At 38.0% G+C, this 22,487-nt stretch overlaps 1 protein-coding gene across 5 annotated transcripts in view; it reads left to right on the top strand.

The window, feature by feature from the left end:
• GTDC1 (glycosyltransferase like domain containing 1) overlaps positions 1–22,487 on the top strand; it is a 288,481-nt gene that overhangs the window by 142,152 nt on the left and 123,842 nt on the right. For all 5 annotated transcript variants that reach the window (XM_081935119.1, XM_081935121.1, XM_081935120.1 and 2 more), the window contains 2 exons: positions 8,167–8,334; positions 13,524–13,697. In XM_081935119.1, the coding sequence (XP_081791245.1) occupies positions 8,167–8,334; positions 13,524–13,697 (342 nt within the window). The remainder of the gene's footprint in view (positions 1–8,166; positions 8,335–13,523; positions 13,698–22,487) is intronic.

Raw genomic sequence — 22,487 nt, 5'->3', positions numbered from 1 at the left:
CCACTCCGCTCCAAAGAAGAAAATCAATGTGGAAAGCAGGATCTGCAGCAGTGGCAAAAAAAGTCACAAAAATTGGGTATGGTCACACAAGGACTCATTTAACATTTGTAATGGCTAGCAACAGAAGTTCCAATTACAATTATGATAATGTCGAGGATTACCTGTATGCCAATACCTTAAACATCCTACATTCTTGGGAATAACTTGATGCGTATGAAGGCCAACACCAGCTAAAACACTGGCAGATGTGATTTCACATTGTTGTGCATATGATAATACCACTATACTCATTTGCTGTATCCAATGCAATGGAAATAAAGTTATAGAGTAGCCCTTTAGAAATAATCACATATAAAATAATCTGTATCTGTCAGTAATTAATTGAGTCTAAATTTATGAAAAAATCCAGGTAGCTTGGCTTAAGTTGCTTAAAAATAAAAGCAGCTTTTCAATACTATTTGTTCAAACCTAAGAAGTCTATCTCACAAATCTTTCTATACTTTATAACACTACAGAATAATATGAAAACACTTATTCAATTAGCACATTGGACTAGTTCCTGGAAGGCAGTATCAAGCCTGTACTATGGATTTAGCACCAGATCTGAGTTGCTACTCTGCACTCCTAATGAATATAATGATTTTATCAATTTTATGCCAGTTGAATTGAATATTGTAATCTTATTTGCATGCAACCTCAGAATTTCTTTTAGTGCAGTTATTCTGCCTGAACACTCTGTGGAATGATAATAGGTTTATCACTTTTCAGTTCTTTGCACAATACCACAGTTTCTATAGGGATGGTTGGCAGAGATCTTTAATCACCACACTCTTACAAGGTTACAGAAATATGCTGCGGGTTAACTTTATATTCTGTTTTACTTCCAGGTGCATATAATATAATCATTGTTTATATCATGACAAGAATAAAGATAATCAAGGAAATCTGGGCGATGGATTCATATATTTTATTAATCTAGGGATTGTTTAGGCATGGTTTATTGGAATAAACCACAGTTGCCTTGGTTTGCACAAAGGTTATGCTATGAGTATGGCTTACAAACCACAGGGTTTATTTTCAATGCACACGGTACTAGATCCATACAAACCATTTTTGGACTTTAGCATGCTGCATATATTCAGGCAGTCTTTTGTTGTTCCTGTTCCACATGCAAATTGTACATGCATAAAAGGGATGTTTGATTTATTTGGGTCTTTGAAGACTGCTAAAGGAGGGGTGGGGAGGAAGGAAGAAGAGATCTTTATTTCTATTAGTAGCAAAGCCCTTCCCTAAATTGTAGCTCTTAATCCGGGAGACAGCTGTCAGCAAACAGACTTTCCCCTCAAACTATCCGCTAACAAATGCTCTGAAGTAGTATAAACTTGAGAGCAATCTTGGTGGATTTTTTTAAAAAAAAATATATTTTTGGTTTATATTTGTTGATAAAGGTGTTCGAAGACTTAGTGGACTTTCTTGAATGAAACCAGGATTGGATGACAACTTTGAAAACATTTTATGTTGCAACTCCATGACATTTTTCTACTTATGACAAAAGTTTCAGGTTGATACCTCAAGGGTAGTGGAGGAATGAAATGCAGTGACTGAAGGATACTTGACTGGAGTTCAGTTCAATAAAATGAAGCATCATATCCTGTAGGGCAGGGGTGTCAAACTCAATTTCATTGAGGGCCGCATCAGGGTTGTGTTTGACCTCAGGGGGCTAGGGGGGCATGGCCAGTTTGATGTCACTTGTGCGGCACAAGCACTCTGCCAGTGAAAATAGAGCTCAGGAGGGCCGCACACGGTCCTCCTGAGTTTTGGTTTCACTGGCAGAGGCACCACGGGCCAATCCTTCACTGTTTCCAGGGCAGCCCTGAGGACCTTATCTAAGCAACCCGTGGGCTGAACCTTGCTCGCGGGTCTTGAATTTGACACCCCTGCTGTAGGAGTTTCACTTGAATTTGGAATGCTTTATACAAGTGCTGCAAAAACATGCTTAGTTCACTTATGAATTACAGGTTTTTCACTCTGGTAAAGAACCAGTTGCCCCAAGTATAGCACAGGGTCTACTGTAGGAAACCTTTCCGTGTGTGATCCTAAGTACCACATTATCAAAATGCAGCTCATGTGAGCAACTTTGCATGCTTAATTCTTCATAGAAAGTTTCCTTGCTGCGGTCAGTCACACTGCCCTCATGGAAGCCAAATCTTCCTAAAGGTCATCAGATCAGTTTTTGAGAGGCAACTAGCTTGCTCACACATGGTGTCTGTGAACTTCTTGACCAGCATTAATGTCTTCTGATCAGGGTGGCTGATCAATATCTGAGGGCAGGGCAAGAATCAATGGATGGAAACTAATCAAGGAGAGAAGCAACCTAGAACTAAGGAGAAATTTCTTGACAATTAGAACAATTAATCAGTTGAACCACGTTCCAGAAGTTGTGAAGTTTTTAAGAAGAGATTGGACAACTATTAGTTTGAAATGGTATACGGTTTCTTGCCTGAGCAGGGGGGTTGGACTAGAAGACCTCCAAGATCCCTTCTAATTCTGTTATTCTACTTTAATATGCTTGCATTTCTTTAATTATTTGCTGTACATACTTAATATATCTGTGCACTGCTTTCAATGTTAGAACAACTTATGTCTCTGGATGCAAATAGCGGTTTCCCACCTACCCTTTCCTTTTATTTCAGAGATGGGAGCAGACCAGTATATATTAGTCTATAGACCTCTTACACTGTGCACCTAGACTGTTTAAACTCCTCCCCCCAGGATGGCGCTACAGGGTATTGAATGCCAAAACAACTAGACACAAGGACAAGGTTTTTTTCCCACTGCACCATCAATGTGCTGCACACCTTAATCTCACAGTGCCATTTAATGTTTATGTATACTTACCCACGTAGTATAGCTGTAATATTATCATTTATCCTTCTTATTGTCTTTACTATCCTCTCTTACTGGGCTGCTGCTGCTGCTGATGATGATGATGATTCTATGGTTTTTGCATGTACATTGAGAGCTTCTGTACTACAGACAAATTCCTTATGTGTCTAATCACATTTGGCTAAGTAAAGTACTCTACTCTGACCCAGTTTATCTTAGTATATGGAAATAATTGTTTTCCTGAAATAATGGAGCAAAGAGAGAAAGCTACACTCATCTATCAGCCCTTGGGAAGAAAAATACTGAAGATGAGGGAAAGTTGAGAGGAACGTCTTAATCTTCTTGAGTTGTCCAATATAATTGGAAAGTAGGATGCACTACCTGAATAATGACCAATCATATATATATGATTGATAATATGAAATTTTATATAAATTGTAAGTGAGGATTATGGAGAGGATGCAGAAAAGTTTTGTAACCAAAGATAAACAATTTTATACGGAATACAATATAAAGATGTAATATTACTGGATGGTCATAGGATGATGTAATGAAATGTCATAATATAAATTTATTCTAAATTTAGAATATTTCACATAAAAGGAAGTAGTAATAGTTATAGTTAAATACATGTTTAATAATGATAATAATTGCATACATATATATTAGATTGATAATATGAGATTATATATAAATTGTAAGTGAAGACTGGTGAGGAAGTATAAACGTTTTGTAACCAATCGACACACTGTATGTAACTGGAGGATGGTTTTTATGTTTTATATTTTTTTTATGTTTGTTTTAAAATAAAATAAAAATCCCCCCCCCCCCCAAAAAAAAAATTGAATAATCAGTGCAGAACCAAAGGCATGGCTAAAACATTCCAATTCAGTCCTGGGCCGATAGGCAGAATTTAACCCATGCTTTGACTTTCCCGCAGCGCACAGAGAAGACGGTTCAGGTAAGCCAACACTCCTTTTCCTGAAATAATGGAACACAGAGAGAAAGCTACACGGTGGCTCATCTATCAGCCCTTGGGAAGAAAAATACTGAAGATGAGGGAAAGTTGAGTGGCGCCTCTTAATCTTCTTGAGTTGTCCAATATAATTGGAAAGCAGAATGCACTACCTGAACAATGACCTAATGTATATGCACTGGTATGTGTACATCACAATAAAAGAAAAAGCCTAATTTGGAAGGCAAGTTTGTTTTTCGGTGCGGAACATTTATTTTGGTCTTTGTAGCCCCTATTTCTCTAGGGTTTAGAGGACCAAACATTACCACTTGAAAATGGTTGAATGTATTCTGACTCTCTATATAAAGAAAATTGGCGGCCTTTTCAGTCAGGGGGGACTTATGTATCATTCGCGCTGACTGGGTCATTCTCCGTTTGGATCCTATCTTCCTTCCTAAAATCAACTCCTGGTTCCATCTGGCCCAGGAGGTTATCCTAACAGACTTTTGTCCTATTATGGTCTTTGTAGCCCCTATTTCTCTAGGGTTTAGAGGACCAAACATTAACCAGTCCATTGAAAATGGTTGAATGTATTCTGGCTCTTTATATAAAGAAAATTGGCGAAATAAGCATTCAGGCATTTTCATATAATCAAATATGTATTAAATTGCTTTTTGGATAGAAAAGAACCTTGTTCACATTCTAAAATAAATGAATGATTTGCAGTCCTAGATATTTACTAGTTATATATTACTATGTACATATAATAATTACATTGAGAGGAAAAATATTTTTTTCATAACAATTAATGTTTGTAAATGTTTATGGAAGTACATAACAAATATAACAAACACATGGACTAATTAAGATGAAAAGGATGACAACCCTTGTGGCTTGTTCTGAAAAATAAAGAACATTACAATGGTAAGACTTAATTATTTCTGTAAACATTTCAAATGACTTTCCACTTAAAAATGGAATTTCTAAACTAGTTTATATCTTCTAAACCTTTTCGACATTTATACATATCATGTCAAGAATAAATTACTCCTTATTTATTTATTTACTTATGGATTTTAATATATTACCATTTATGACCGCATATATTTGAATTTTTAAAGGCATTTATTATTGAATCATAAATGAAAAGGCTTTTTTCTTGTGGTTTTTACATTCATACATACATTCATGCAGTACAAAAACTCATTGATTGAACATTAATATATAATTACTTTAGTAGTAAGGTGAATTTTCATTTATATGTCATACACAAATAATACACTACTAGCTGTGAGATATATTATGCATATCACACCATATATATGTCAATGTGTGTGTGTGTCTCTCTGTTATACTATATACTCAAGCACAAGCATACAAACACACAAGTATACACACAAACACACATAGCTACATACCTCAATGAACAAAATATGGAACTTAGGAGCCAGTAATAGCTAGGGCAGACAGTTATGAAAGTTAAATGCCGCCAAAACCAAGAAGAGGTAACTGTAGTAGTAAGCAAAGGTATTTCTCTTCTAATAGGACTGTAGCCTTCATAACCACACAAACTATGAACAGCGAATGTCTCCATTAGTAAGGATGATGTAGAGCATGGGTGTCAAACATGCGTCATCACAGTGTTGTCACATGACTTCCCTTTGCTAAACTGGGTGTGGGCGTGGCCAGCATGTGATGCATCCAGCCTGCAGCCTGCGAGTTTGACACCCCTGGTGTAGAGGGATTTAACAAACATTAAATGGGACCTTGTAGGCCTTGCCAAATTAGGTTTAGTAACACTCAGCTAGGGAAAACTACCCACTAATAATAATCTTGTGTATGTATTGAATCTCAAGTTTATTACTATTATTCATTCTGGTGGGCAAAATAAAGGAGGTGGTTTTTCAAAGCAAATTCCTTAATGCCAGCAAGCCAAATCATTGTGGGAAACAGGCAACCAAAGTCACTCCACAGAATTGGAGGGAGAGGAGCAGTAATCAAAATACATGCTTAGGTAGCTCATCATTCTTTACTGGCCTATTAGCAAAATGGGAAATCAGTTCACATAAATATCCATCTGTTTTAAAGATGATATTTCTGCCTTACCAAAGACAGATGAATCCGTATATAAGTTATGGGTATCTAATATATTACATATGTGTCTGATGAATATAAACGTCTAAAGCAGTTCATTCATTTGCATATGAGTTTGGACCACTCTGTTTGTTTCAATTATGGACAAATTATGGTTGCACTGCGTGACTGACTACGTCATTGTGAAGAAGAGGACATAATTTTGGTTGTATTATTTGGAACAGATGAACATTTAATAAGTGTGTGTGTGTGTGTGTGTGTGTGTGTGTGTGTGTGTTGCTAATGTTATAATAGTGTCTGGAACTGTACCGCATCATTAATATTTTGCAGCATTGATCAGGTTGGATAAGAATAATGTAAACGGCAGTTTAACTGTGCTCTTATTTTGTAAGATAACATGTTAATGATGTGGCTGTTTTAATTTAACTTTAACAGACAATTTAAATATAGGTTTCCTTTACAGAGACAAAAGTTGCAATTTAAAGCTCTTTGGTAGTCTAAAAACAGCTTAATTCTCTAGTAACATAGTAATAAGTATTAATCCAGCTTATGCAGTGATTGCAGTATGTCATGTTTGTGAAAGATTGTCTAACTGGGCTTTCTCTTGGCTTTAGGTATATGTCTGTTTCAGTGCATATGTATACACATGTACATAATTGTTAAATTTATTATGCTGAGACAAGCTATTCATTTTAATTGACGTATAAACAGCAGCAAAAATTACCATGTTTCTAAGGTTTCCTCAACATCACCATGTCTCTTTACCTCCCATGTAGACTGGGTGAGAGGACTGTTATTTTCTTGATATGTGGAGGGCACTGTGGTAATGGTTCATTTTTTACAGTCTAAATTCCCTTTACTGATCAGGAAATCATTGTGACCTTTATTTTTCCTAGTGGTTGAAACAGCATCATTAGAATTGGTATGCCCAAGTATATTTCTTATGTTTTGGGGCAGTGGAATTTTGCATCTGAGTTTTGGGTTGCCAGAGGTTGCAGTGAGGTCTAGAGATTTTGCAGAAGCTAATTAAATTTCCCTTTAAAGCTAAAACCAAAACAAAACAAAATTCAAACCTAAAATATTGAGCCCATTTCCTTGGGGCTCAGTCAGCTGCAAAATAGGAATTATTGGATTGCAGTTTTCCATCCTTGATTTAGTTCATTAGGAGATGGAATTTCATTGTTAGATTTCTTCATCATACAAACCCATCATCCATCTCTCTTCTAAATGAGAAAAACAGATTGGACAAGAAAGTAGGGTATGACTCTTCTTCCAGAAACTAAGGTTAATATAATTTAAGTTTGTGCCTAACCATGGCAAAGGAAAGAAAGCTAGACAAATTGTAGTTTTTAAAAATTAACTAAGAAAAGAATCTTTTGGGTTCAAATTTTCATTGGAAAGTGAATTAGATGCTGTGTTTTTAAAGCTTGCCTCTGTTTATGCTCAGGCCCAACTTTGATTTTTTTTCAAAATAAACAAAATTATATTCATTCCTTGAATTTATTGGGAGAAAGTTGCGTTAACCAGATATTAGTAAATAACAGGTTACATATCTGAATGGATTTCAAACTCTGTTGCAACTCAGTTTAACCTTACTAGTGGTATTTGCAGCCCTGTGAATCTCTTAAAAGGTTATGAACTGTCTTTCCCATTATTTATAATCTCATAATAATAGATGGGAGCTGTGCAGGATATTTAATAAAAAAAAGGGGGAAAGGAAATCTGAAGCAAAAAAAAAAACCACAGTAGTTATTGCATAAATCAAAAGGTTTTATGTCATAACAGGAACATGTGCCACGCTTGCTTGTATATTGAATTTTAGTAGTTGGTTGCATAAAAAAGTGAAGTGTAATGAAACTGCAAGCAAAGTATTCCCCAGTCAGCCTTATCTTTGTTCTGTTTGTCCTTCAGACATAGCTTTTCTTGCGTTTTTCAATAAAACCCATCCAGCTCTTTACTTTCATTATTATTATTTTTTTTCATTTTGCATCTCTCTGTAACCGAGCTGAGAAAACCAATGAGATTCAGTACTTTTCTATTCGAATCCTTGGCTGTTTTTTTAAGAGATCAAAACCTAGAATGCTGCTACATGATATTAAGGCTTAGCCACTGATGTGTCCCTATAGAGGTTATGTTTGTCTTGTGGGGAGATGGGTGGGAGGGAAAAGGGTGAAGGGTGACACTTTTGAACAGGCTTGTAGACAGTAAACACTGCTTTCCTTGTTTCTTAGGATCCTCTTTGCAAGCTCGGTGCTTAACCTGACTGAACTGGTTGCCCTTCGGCCTGACCTTGGCAAATTGAAAAAGATCCTTTACTTCCATGAGAACCAATTGACATATCCTGTCCAGAAATGTCAGGAAAGGGACTTCCAATATGGATATAACCAAGTTCTATCATGGTAGGTACATCTTGTACCCCCTTGTGGTTAATTATTCTATTTTTAAGTCACTTTCATTCATTCAACATTGATAGAAGTCCTTTTCAAGGGATTACAGAGATAAAGAGGAATGGACCAATGTTGTATAAAATATCAGGGGAGTCTACTTTCTATAATAAGATTGTGTAGAGAGAAGCATACCTAGATTTTATTGTGAGAATCATGTTCTACCCTAACATATTGTACTACTTTTCAGTATGTACCTTCCTTGTGATACAGACAAGATGTTTTTGCTGTAAGAGTACTTAACAAAGGGGCAATTAATCATCACTGGCTTAACAATAGTGTCTATTGCATACAACTGAAATTAAAATAGAGTTCAAGGAAGCAAACAAAAATTATAATATCTTCCAGCAGTAATATTAAGGTAGAGAGGGTAGTAAACCTACCAGATAAATCCTTACATTTATTTCATTGTGTATTCACAATTTCTGCAGTGATAAAACACCCAGACGTTTAAAAGGCTGTGATCCTTTATATTGTTACTTTGAAACCAACATATTTCTTGAACATTAGTTAATGAAATAAAGTAATAACATTTTCACTGGAAAACTTTATAATCAAGTAAAGTTTTGGACACCTAAATTAAAATTGAAAAGCCAAATTTGCTTGAATATAAAATTCATTCATTCATTCATTCATTCATTCATTCATTCATTCATTCATTCATTCATATCCTGCTTTTATTATTATGTTCACAAACAACTCAAGGCAGCAAACATATCAAACATATTCCTCTTTTCCTATTTTTCCCACAACAGCAACTCTCTCTGTTTCACCTATTTTTATTAAGAGAATTATTGTAAATGTAGATTGAACATTTTAAGGCTAGATAATACTGTATATAGGATCTGTATCTTTGCAATGATGCCATATAGCTGATTTTTTTTTTGCAGTGTCCTTTTTTAAAAAATAAAATATTTCAGTTTTGAGTTAGATGTATTTGCTTTGCCTAAAAATTGTGTCACAAAATAAATAGCAGCTGATGTAAAATCATGCTTAACTCGATTCAGGAAATATAGGTAATGCTCACTTAAAAATGACAACTGGACCAGCATCTCCAGTGCAATTGTTAAGCACTGTTCTTAACACTATACAATACAATACAATAGTAGAGTTGGAAGGGACCTTAGAGGTCTTCTAGTCCAACCCCCTGCCTAGGCAGGAAACCCTATACCGTTTCAGACAGATGGCTATCCAACATCTTCTTAAAGACTTCCAGTGTTGGGGCATTCACAACTTCTGAAGGCAAGCTGTTCCACTGATTAATTGTTCTAACTGTCAGGAAATTTCTCCTCAGTTCTAAGTTGCTTCTCTCCTTGATTAGTTTCCACCCATTGCTTCTTGTTCTACCCTCAGGTGCCTTAGAGAATAGTTTGACTCCCTCTTCTTTGTGGCAACCCCTGAGATATTGGAACACTGCTATCATGTCTCCCCTAGACCTTCTTTCTCTTAAGCTAAACATACCCAGTTCCTGCAACCGTTCTTCATATGTTTTAGTCTCCAGTCCCCTAATCATCTTTGTTGCTCTTCTCTGCACTCTTTCTAGAGTCTTCACATCTTTTTTACATCGTGGTGACCAGAACTGAATGCAGTATTCCAAGTGTGGCCTTACCAAGGCATTATAAAGTGGTATTAACACTTCACGTGATCTTGATTCCATCCCTCTATTTATGCAGCCTAGAACTGTGTTGGCTTTTTTGGTAGCTGCTGCACACTGCTGGCTCATATTTAAATGGTTGTCCACTAGGACTCCAAGATCCCTTTCACAGTTACTACTACTGAGCAAGGTATCATTCTATACTGTACCCGTGCATTCCATTTTTGTTGCCTAAATGTAGAACCTTACTCTTTTCACCATTGAATTTCATTTTATTAGATAGTGCCCAATGTTCAAGTTTGTCAAGATCCTTCTGTATCTTAAGCCTATCTTCTGGAGTGTTGGCTATTCCTGCCAGCTTGGTGTCATCTGCAAATTTGATGAGTTCCCCATTTATTCCCTCATCCAAATCATTGATGAAGATGTGGAAGAGTACTGGGCCTAAAACAGAGCCTTGGGGTACTCCACTGCATACTTCCCTCCATGAAGATACAGTTCCATTGAGGACTACACGTTGAGTGCACAGTAACTGTGGTTACTGCAGTTTGTTAAGCAAGACGTCAGGTGACTACAGCTTGAAGTTTTACTGCAGTCAATTGACCGTTTGCCAGAAACTGTCTGTGAAGTGTGCAAATTGTAATCGTATGACTTCAGGTCATAGGATTGCAGGACTGTGATGGTCATAAATGTCCATGGGATGCAAAATATCTGAATCTTGATTGTATGTGAGGACTGCTCATAAGCTACCTTTTTTTGGCTGTTTGTGTTTATTGTAAACAACAAACTAGTCAAGGAATTACCAAAAGAGAAACAACACTCCCACCAACATAGGCAGGGAAGCCACTGTTATAGACAGAAAGCAATCTCACCTCCCTTCTATTGCAGATGATGTTACCTACTGGTAGTTTGTTAGTGAAACATATGCCACAAAACAACCAAGCTCAGAGACCCCACATGAAACAAACAAAATGTTAAAAAGTTATATTTATGTAGTTACTTACCAAGCACATCTAAATTATATTGAAGTAACCAAAATTTCTTTACAATCCCCAAGGCATGTCACAACTTTCGAACTTTTTTAATGTTTGAAAATTGAATTTGAAAAATTTGATGCCCTATCGCCTATAGTTCAACCCTAAGCTGTAAATATTTCCTTCTATTGCCATCCATGGTTCCCTCATACCTTTCATATATCCACTCTCATTATGTCTACTGTTGTATTAGCATTCCATTAACTCTGGCTTCTCTTGTCTTGCCCATGTGTAGTTAGTTTCAATAACCCACTTACTGTTAGTTTGTACTGGTTTTCCAGCATTTGGTCTGGATTCTGTTAATCTGGGCAATGTCCAGACCAGTATGCCTATCTTAGTTCATGTCACTCTTATATTTGAGGTAAACAGGTGAAGCTTTAGGGGCCTAGCCCATCTATAGTTCTATTCTTATCCTCCTGGCAGTTATTTTTAATTATTTAATTTTGGGGTAGTTTTGTAGGGGTTGTTTTTAATGTTGTTCTTAATTTTACTTTACTGTACAGTTTGTATATTGCCTCCTCTATCTATATGTATGTATGGTGTTTTTTATTTTGACTGTACACCCCCCCGAGTCCCTTTGGGGAGAGGGAGCGGTTTATAAATTTGAAATAAAGTAAAGTAAAGTAAAGTGAAGGTCATACTATCCTGTTACTATTAAGTTATCCAGCCGTTCTATTGTTTTTTTTTTTTAAGCCAATATATATAAAGCTGTTTGTGTGGAAGAAATATGTAAGTGGAAAAAAGAATGGCTGGAGTACAGGACTAGAGGTAACCATCTCCTCCATCAGTAATTTGTTAGTAATTCATGTAAAGATCCATAAATGTTAAAGACGTAAATATACAATCTGTATATTGCAATACATTTTTTGCAGTACAATTGGCATGTGAACACTTCAGGTTTATTGGCGTACCTTTTTTCTGTTCTTTAAATTGTAATCAGTATTCTATATATCAAGGTAGGGGAGAAATACCCGAGCAGTTATATTTTGTCCCTTATAGAATGCACATTAGTTTTTGTGTGCCATTTTAATGCCACTAAATTGGCATATATTTTTTTCCTAATTTGAATTACAGGATTACCTTCATATGTGTATAATTCATAAATGCAAGGTCAACATTTTCTTATTAGTTGATTTTTAAAAATTTGGGCTGAGAAAATATGCATATTTTCTCTATCTATTTTTGCATTTATATTTATTGATATGAATTATTTTAGCTCATTAAAATGGGTTTTGTAAAGAATTAGAGAAGAGAAAAAGATGGCTTATGTCCTTTTTCTCTGAGCACATATTAACCTGTCTAAGTTAATTTAAAATAATAACTGGTGTATTTTTTGAACTATAAGATGCACCGGACCATAAGTTGCACAGGTTTAGAGGAGGAAAACAAGGAAAAAAATGGTTTTTGCCTCCATGGGTCCTGTTTTTTTCTCTCCCTAGCATCCAGAAACACTCAGCAGGCAAAAAACGGGCCTGTTTTTGGCATCCGGAGGCCTCAGCGGATCCTGTTTTTTTCCCTACCCAGCATCCAGAAGCACTCTGCAGGTCTGTCTGGCCTTCAAAATGCTTCTGGACACTGGGGAGGGGAAAAAACGGACCCATGGAGGCAAAAACTATTTCTTTCTTCTTCCTGTCTTCTATGCGCATCTTCTGGTCCGGTGCATCTTATAGTTTGAAAAATATGGGCCCGTTTTTGCTCTCCCCAGCATCGGGGTGTCAAAAAATGGATACGCGGAGGGTTTGAGAGGCCAAAAATGGGCTCGTTTTTGGTCTGCAGAGTGCTTCTGGACGATGGGGAGGGCAAAAGGGGGACCTATGGAGGGTTCAGGAGGCCAAAAGCAGGCCCGTATTTGCTCTATAAGATGCACAGACATTTCCAGCCATTTTTTTGGGGGGGGGGTGCGTCTTATAGTCCGAAAAATACAGTAATCCTTTTTGTTCATCATGGAGATATTTATGTTTACTGTAAATTCACAGTGTACTAAATTTCTTAAGAAAATTGCACTTGAGAATGTTTAAATTGCAAACCTGTCCCTCATTTGAAGCCACAAGTTCATACAGTGAACTCCATATAGAAAAGAAATATATGTGATATTCTGAAGATATTAGGCATGGACTAACCAGAGAATCTTCCACAGAAGGGGAGAAACACATTTGTGTTTTTTCATTAATCCTTCCATGCAAGAATTAATGAAAGCTTTCATGACATAATATTTGCATTTTATCATAAGAAATATGGACAAGATGAAGCTGAAATATGCCATCTCTGTCAGGGGATTAATGTGGGGATCACACATCACCTGTGTATACAGCAGAATCACTTGGAGGAAGGAAAAAATCTGATATTTCTAAGTAATCCTGGTTTCCCAGTCTCACCAGCAGTGGAAAACCAGACTTTGTACTATGACAATCCTTAGGGAATCGGCCCAAACCTACCTTATTCCTAGTGAAAGAACAGCTTTACACCAAACAAGTTCTATGTATTATTGATTGTTGTTTATTTTCTCCCTCTTTTATTAGCTTGGTTGCTGACATTGTGGTTTTCAACTCTGCCTACAATATGGAGTCATTTCTAACATCGATTGGGAAATTTATGAAATTGATGCCTGATCACAGGCCTAAACATCTGGAAAAGCTAATCAGGCCAAAATGCCAAGTCCTTTACTTTCCAATAAAGTTCCCAGATGTGAGCAGGTTAGTAACTTTCTACCATCTTCTCTCAATAGAGTCAGGTATTATTGCACTTCATTTCACCACTATCATGATCATGGTAACCAAAATAATACATTTCATTTATTTATTTATTTATTTATTACTTGAACTTATTAGTCGTCCCCTCTCCCCACAGGGACTCGGGGCGACGTACAAAAGTATTATATAGCGTACAGAGGAGGTAAGAATAAATAAATAAGTTACAATACCTAAAAAAGTTAAAACCCCAGTGAAATTAACCCTTAAAAACTAAAATTACCAATTAAAAATGCCCTGGGCTGGAGAGATTGTAGTATTATGCCAGGTCAGCTAGTCGAAACAGGTAGGTTTTCAGCTTCATACGGAAGGAGCGAAGGTCGGTTGTTGTCCTGATGTCTGGGGGGAGGTCATTCCAAAGGGTGGGGCCCACTACAGAGAAGGCCCTACTCCTGGGCGTCGCCCTCTGGCACTCTCTGGAGGACGGCACCCGGAGTAGTCCCTCTCTGTGTGAGCGGACGGGTCGCAGGGATGTATGGGGCAGGACGCGATCCCACAGGTAACTAGGCCCTGTGCCATGGAGCGCTTTGAAGGTGGTAACCAGCACCTTGAAGCGCACCCGGTAGGCCACAGGAAGCCAGTGCAGCTCGCGCAGGATGGGTGTTATATGGGAGAACCTCGATCTCCCCATAATTACCCGCGCGGCTGCATTCTGGACCAACTGCAGTCTCCAGGTGCACCTCAAGGGGAGCCCCATGTAGAGAGCGTTACAGTAGTCCAGGCGAGACGTCACCAGCGCGTGAGTGACTGTGCGCAAGGCCTCCCGGTCCAAAAGGGGCCGCAATTGGCGCACCAGGCGAACCTGATGGAACGCCCCCCTCGCCACGGCTGCCATGTGATCTTCCATATCTCATGCCAAAATATTTTTCGAGACAGAACTAAGAGTACAGAAAATATTAAACCAGGGCATTTGTAAGCAAGCAATCATAGAGATGGAGGAAAAGGAAAGAAATTAGAGCGAAAATAGAAAGACTGCTGAAGAAAAAGTTCTCTGTGAAAAATAATAATAAAAGATGTGTTTTTTTTATATATTTGTTGATTTAGAGGAAGCATATGGTAAGTGAATAGAATAATTTATGGAAGGTTTGTGTGAAGAATGTTGTTTGCTGAATACTGTATGAATGATAAATGGAGAAAGTAAAGCATGCATGGATATAAATGGAATGCTTACTGAATGTTTACATTGATGACAGACTAAAAGAAGGTTATATAATGACCCTTCATTGTTTAATGTATGCATAGCCAAATGTTTAAGGAAAGCTTATGGTGATATTGAAATATGTTGATTAGATACATGATGTATATGTATTTTTGAACATAAATGATGTCATGTTGTTAGCTGGGAATTGGAGTATTGGTATATATATATACCATATATATATGGTTGAAAATCAACAACAAATAGAGTAAGTAAATGAATTTGTTTATCTTGATAAACAAAAAAGAAAAGAAAATATATTTACAAAAGATGTAAAAATGGGTGAAGTTTTACAAGGTTCAAATGCTGGTAGAAAAGTAATGGATATTAGATGATCTGTTGTGGGAATGAATATCAAAACAAGCAAAATTGGTTGCTTATAAAAGCTGCTTTTGTTTACTTAGTTATATGGAGCTGAAAGTGGAGTATAAAAGAAGAACTATAAAAGGAATGGCTTACTTAAGAAATGTACAGGGAAGGAGGAAATAAGGCCAGGAATAAGTGGGTGGCAATGAAAGTTGCTTCATTGATTGACTATAAAATGTGATGAGGAAGATTGGTCATATATATAGAGAAATAAATATAGAAGGAATATATGAAAGAAGAATGAATTAAGAAAGAAGAAGGAAATGAACTAGACCAGTGATGGCGAACCTTTTTTGGCTCGCGTGCCACAAGTGGGGGGAGCGCAGGGGGGTCGAGTGCGGGCATGCCGTACCCATAATGCTGTGTGCAACCCCCCCAGTGCGCATGCGCGCACAACGCACGACCCCCCCATTTCTACATGCTTTTTTCGCCCTCCCCAGGCTCCATGGGCTTTATAGGAGCCTGGGGAGGGCGAAAGGAGCCTCCCCCGACCCCCCGGAGGCCCTCCGGAGGCTTCAGGGACCATCCAGAGGCTTCCCTGAAGCCTTCGGAGCGCTTGAAACCACCCTCCGAGCAAACCGGAAGTGACTTCCGGGTTGCTCGGAGGGTGGTTTTAAGCGCTCCGAAGGCATCAGGGAAGCCTCGGACGGTCCCTGAAGCCTTCGGAACGCTTAAAATGACCCTCCGAGCAACCTGGAAGTGACTTCCGGGTTGCTCGGAGGGTGGTTTTAAGCGCTCCGAAGGCATCAGGGAAGCCTCGGACGGTCCCTGAAGCCTTCGGAACGCTTAAAACGACCCTCTGAGCAACCTGGAAGTCACTTCCGGTTTGCTCGGAGAGTGGTTTTAAGCGCTCTGAAGGCTTCAGGGACGGTCCCTGAAGCCTCCGGGGGGGCGGGGGGGCTCTTTTCGCCCTCCCCAGGCTCCTATAAAGCCTCTGGAGCCTAGGGAAGGCGAAAAATAGCTTTTAAAAAGGTGAACTCAGCTGGCCAGCGTGCGCATGCGTGCTGGCCAGCTGACAGGGCAGCGCCTTGCGTGCCCTGACAAATGGCTCCGCGTGCCACTTGTGGCATGCGTGCCATAGGTTTGCCATCACTGAACTAGACAATTGATTAATTGGAGTTGGTGGGAGAGAGGTATGCAGTTTATGGAAGCAGAGATAGGTTACAGAGATCAAAACGTATTGAAAGTTACAGTGAACGGTGTCTACGTAAATTATGTTTGGTCATATTTGTTTCTTTCGTATTATAGCATATGTTCAGGGTTGGGTTTTTTGTTTTTTGTTTTGCTTACTAATTCTTGAGATATTTTGGTCCTTTGTATAACATTGATTTCTCAGAAGACGGTAGGGTATTTGGTATGTATAGATGGATGGACTCCTACTTGTTAGTGTTGCTTGTGTGTGAGAGAGTGGGGGGGGGAGAGAGAGAGAGAATGAAAGAATATGAATGAATGAGTGCTGCCATATGAAGCATGTCCAAATGTATTTGGTTAGATTGTTGCTTTCTCAGATCTCCAATAACTAAGGATTCTTCTGTGATGCCTAACATCCTGATTTATTAGACTTAGACTTATTGTCACTTTGAATGTACACTAATTGGCATACATTAAAATGAAATTTTGTTGCATAGAGCTCTCAACGGGACACCACCTCCAATATACACTACATAAACATGATTAAATAAATGCATACACATATACAAAAGTATGCATATACCCACATATATGACACAGAGAAACAATACAGGTAATCCCCAGGTTACGAGCATTCCTTTAGCGGAAGTTTGAAGTTACGCATTAAGCACCTCCTAGTATTTATGAACAAGTCCCGAAACTACAAATCTTGCAGCACCACTGCAGTTGTTCACCCTTATGAACAACCTCAGAGGTTCTGCAACATTCATCCTGCACATTGCTGGCTGAAACAGAAACGAATCCTGCGAGTTTATTAGACAGATGGCATAGGGAACAAAGCTGTTACCGAATCTGGTAGTCTGCTAGAAAATGGATTTAAAAAGTACCAGTATTCCAGTGAATCTTTTCTGTTTCCGTGTACGATTGGGATAAGACAAGGTGAGAATTGGAGGACTACCAAACAGAATTTTCAGACCCACAGTATAAAAAGGATTGAAAAATCACCTCCAACAGAAGATGAGGAGAAAAACCTTTCCAGAATCAGGAAATACAAGACACAGTCTTAGCAATGTGAAATTATTTAATTAATACATTATCTAGTGACAATGAACAGTTCCTTTGTAGAATGCTACTGGAAGGGAGAACTGCACAACCCTAAGGATTATTTCGTGCCTCCTACACACATCTATCTGTATTTTGAGGTCATTTTTTCCATGCACCCCATCCTGTGAAACAGTAGGGGGATTCCTTGAGAAGGAAAAACCCATCTTTCATCAATATGCCAACATCTTACCTTGGCAACTAATTTCATGTCTTCTTTGATACTTGCAGCGTTTTTTAAAATTATTATTATAGGCTTTAAAATATTAGTCATTTATAATATTCTGGAGGGTCTATAATTTTCATACTGCTTTTATATATTTGCTTTTTAAAAAAAAACTTTTTACGTGCTGTTTCTTTTATGTATGCTTTCTACTGTTATAGTAAACTATCCAGATAATTTATTTGAATAATGGGATGTCCATTTTAATGGAAGAATGCATAAACAAATGTTAGGTTTGTTGGTCCAATAATCTGATCTAGTATTAGTCATCTTTTAATGTACCAGTTACTAGTTTGGGAATGACTCTGTTGGAAGTATGGTGAATTAATTTGCTACATATATTATTTTGAAAACTATACAAAAAGATACGGGTTTTTAGCAGCTACACTAGAGTATTGCTGACATTTATATATGCAGAATATATAAAAAGAAAATACATAGAGATTGGCCATGGTTGAATACATGCCAGTGTGGTATTTTTTTAAAAAAAAATAGGCATTGTACAATACTCAGGATACTGTGTTTCAAAAAACAAATTCAATTTCTTAAGCATATCTTTTACACAAGTTTTCTTTCATTAAATTTGAAAATTAATTGTGGCATACCTTCTGATTTATTTTATATATATTCTGTGTGTGTGTGTGTATAAAACAAACTATTTACTGCTTGTAATAAACACTAACAGAGCAATCCATGCATGAAGTTATGCATTTTAGTTTCAGTTTTTAGTTACAGTTGCCGCTATTTATTTTTCTAATAAGATCTTCTGTTAAATAAATGTTGAATGCACCTATGGCAATTGAATGCAGTTTATTAATTTAGTCTGTGTTACTCTAGCAAAAGCAAGCTGAATGGAAATGGAGAGAAAAAGGTTAAGAAATATCAGGGCCAAACTTAGATTCATAAAGCAAGCTTTTTGCCCAGAGTGTTTTTGAAGTTATTTTCAAATGGTAATTTGCTTTATCCAAACCAAACTCATACACTGTAAGTAAGTGATTATTTGCATGAGTGACAGTCATTTGAATGCCTGCAGTCTTTTAAAAATGCATAAGTTCGCAGCGATGTCGAGGGCGGGCTGCAGAACAAAATAACCAAGGTGATTTTTTTTTACTCTCCTTACTTTGACCTCCTTTTTACTTGTTACTTCCTTTAATATGATTTGTATTTCTATATCCAGCAGAGTTATATTGAAAACAAGAAGCTTGCAAGTAAAATTTGTAAAAGTAAGCTTCATTTTAAGTTAATGTTGTGATTCTGATATAAAATAAAAATATATTAGTGCAGGATACTTGATCTAGAACTGGGACATATCACAAGAGCAAGTAGATAGCAATTTAGGTTAAAAAAAAAAGAATTTATTTATAGTGTTTCTTAACCAAAGATAGCAAATGCATCTTACAAGAAAACAGGACTAGGTTAATTGTGTCAGAGTTAGAGGAGAGATACGCCAATTTCTAAGTATAATGTGTATGTGTACAGTATCTTCTTTCACAGTAAATAGCAGTGTCAAGTAATATTTGATTTTTGGTACGTGTTTGACTGTAAACAACAACTGCACATAATTGTTCCCTTCAGTTTCCGGTTAGTCTTACTTCTCTGATCAACTGATAAAATAAAAATAATTAAAATATTAAAAGGTTCTAATACAAATAATCAGAACAGCAGTCATGAAGATGCAAGTGTACCCTAAATAGCTATGTTAACATTGCAATATATAACTAAAACAGGAAAAGTCAAGAAAAAATAAATAAATAAACTTTCTCATTGAAAATATTCTCCAGGGAAGAGTAGGTTCTTGGAGAGACAAAGATTCAAGCAGCCATTGTGTAAACAACCAACTACAGATCCCTCATAACAAGTGCAAAATACCGTCCCCTTGCTGGTGCATCATAAGCTCATGAGAAAAAGACTCAAGACATCTCCATCCTATCATATCCTAAGAGAGTGGCTCTAGACTTTGTTTCTGCAATGTATGTGCTGCTCAATTCCCAAAGGGCTGTTGGGAAATAATTCACTTATTAGACATTTTGTCCCACTACTCCTGTCATCTTAATCAATCTCGCTAAAGAGAAATCTGTGAGGTTCACGCTTGGGAAAAAAACAACCTGGCAAACAACATTTACAATTACAATGTGTACTTCAACTTTTCCCACCTATCTCCCCCACCTATTTTTGGCCAACCTGCACTCTATTGCCACCTACCCTGCCACCCCCAGCTGGCCATCACTGTCTTCTACCTTCTGCTGCTGATGTGGCCAGCCAAGGCAGCTGCTGGCCCTTTGTAACACCTCATGACCGCTATGTCTTGACACCTCACAGAGGCCTTGTGAAAGGTCAGTAGCTGCCTTGGCTGTGCACTTGCCAGCAGTAGAAGAAAGAAGACTGCAAAGGGGCAGCTGGAGGTGGCAGGGGGGTGGAGAGCAGGGCAGCCAAAATGGCAGAGATGGGGGACAGATATGTGGGTAGGAGAGCTGATGTGGAGGTGAGTGCAGCAAGGCAGTGGAGCCCCATCTGTCAAAGGGAACATGCTGGCCGCCAGCCAGGAAGAGGCAATGAGATAGAGCCGGCAAAAGAAGTGTGATTTCCCCATCTAAGGATGGCATGCTTTTTTGCCTAATGACCACAAGCATTATTGGAACTGCCATTGCTAATCAGTACAGTCACATGATGTTTCATCTAATGATTTCTTTGCTTAGGGATGGAAATTTCTAGTCCCCATTAGCGTCATTAAGCAAGGACTACTATAGAAGTAAATGGAAGATATGCCTTATCAGTACGTTTTTGCTGATACAATTTTCTGAAGAGTCAAGGACAGAGGGTTAACACTTTAAATTGGCAGTTGTTAAATATCTTGTAGATAAACTTGTAGATACTAGCAGACTTCATAAGTGTTTTTTTTCCACCCCACTTTTCACCCTCAGACAGTTCAGCTGCCTCTTTGGCATTATGTAAAATTAAGGCTAGGGTTGCCCGTTATGAAAATAAATTTTGTTTTGCCATTTAGTTTTGTAATTTTAACAAGCTACTCTAGACAATCCTGGTTTTTTCTTGCACTTAGCCCAAAGACGGTCAAAGGTGACAAGCTACAAAATTTTGGATGGCACAATCAATATTTAACAGCAAGTATTGTCGAAAACAAATCCCAGTCTGATTTTCAAATGCTGCTGAGGCCATAAAAGAATGGCATGTGTGCCTGTGTGATCTCCAGAGCCTCTGAAAAATCACACACAAATGGCATGTGCTTTCAGGCGGTTTTTGGAGGTAGCAGAGGCTGAAGAATAACATTCTCCAAAGCTGGTTCAAGAATGAACGCCCTGTGCGACCTGGAGCAGCCTCAGATAGGCCGCAGGGGTCTGTCAACAGAAAGGAAGCATGAAAGTAAGTGGTGTGGCAGATCCTGGGGAGTGCTGGGCCATAGAAATAATCACACAGTTCCCTAAGGATTGTCCGCCTTCAGAAACTGCTCAAAATGCCATTTTTGAGTCCCAGCGTTAGTGGTAGGTTGAAGCTGAGAGCCAGGCTTCTAGTGCTCAGCCTCAGTGCTGCTGCCTGTGCCACGTCAAGGTGGCCTAGATATGAGGACAGCTAGAGAATTGTTTCTCTCTTGTTTGGGGAAGGTGGGACATGTGAACAGAGTCAGGTTAGGCATTTTCCAAGCCCAAAAGGTTTGCCATCACTGATTAACCTATATTGGGTAGGGTAGGTTCAAAGCTGATGTCACCTTGGACATTTATATTTAAAGTATTCTAAGAATGGCTTATTGTTATCACTTCCAGATACCCATAACATTATTCAGTCTCATGCTCTAACCCTGTAATGCCAGTGACTCGCATGTAGAGGGATTTTAGTATGTGAAGCATGTCTTTAATCCAAATGCATGATTCATGCAAATTGTCAGATCTGTGTCTGTGGCCTGTCGCTGGGTTTTAGGAGGATTGAAGCTGTTCAATGGATGATCTATAAACCAGTTGCACAAATTGCTATATCCCAGTCGAATCACGGCACTGAGACAATATTTTTCATCAGCATTTGCCATTATTTAGAACTCAGGGCCTGCTCAAGATTTTATCCAGTGGTTAGCTGACATCTGCGGCAATTTGCCTCCTCAGCTATTGCCATGCCATCCCCTTAGAGCAAGTAGCTCTGTTTTACATGGACATCTATCAAAAGAGGAAACAACACCCTTCCTTCTATCAGTTCCTTAACAGTTAAATCTTATGTCCGAGATCATTTAAAACCACGACAGCACAAATAACAGATAAAAAGGAACAGATGGGAGGACTAGGGGTAAAGATAATGAAAACTCATTTCATCTGTATAACTTGTTAGTTTTCTGTGTAATGTGTGCTTTAGATTCTAAAATACTGAAAGGACAAAATAATCTTTCAAATGTGCTTCTTTTTGATAGTGCAAAATGCTACAAATAGTTTCCCCCCCTCCTGAAGTGATAATAAAATAGATAACTGAGAAAGTAAACTTCAGTTTTATATGATGTAAGAGCATCCTACTTCTGAGTAGTGAAAAGTGTTTGGAGAGCAACTGTCTTAATTGAAGCAGTAGCTCAACCTGTGATCTGCACATGATGTAACATTTTTGGGGACTTCCCACATATAATGTGGCAAAATCCAGGCGTGTTGGCGTATAATGCCATTGACAAACTGAACATCTTTATAGAAGGGAAAATGTAGAGAGATCAATGATGTCATGAAAATAAGGA

This window comes from Natrix helvetica (genome assembly GCF_964273705.1).
Source record: "Natrix helvetica genome assembly, chromosome: 1".
Taxonomy (NCBI): domain Eukaryota; kingdom Metazoa; phylum Chordata; class Lepidosauria; order Squamata; family Natricidae; genus Natrix; species Natrix helvetica.
This window is presented reverse-complemented; position numbering and strand designations above follow the sequence as displayed.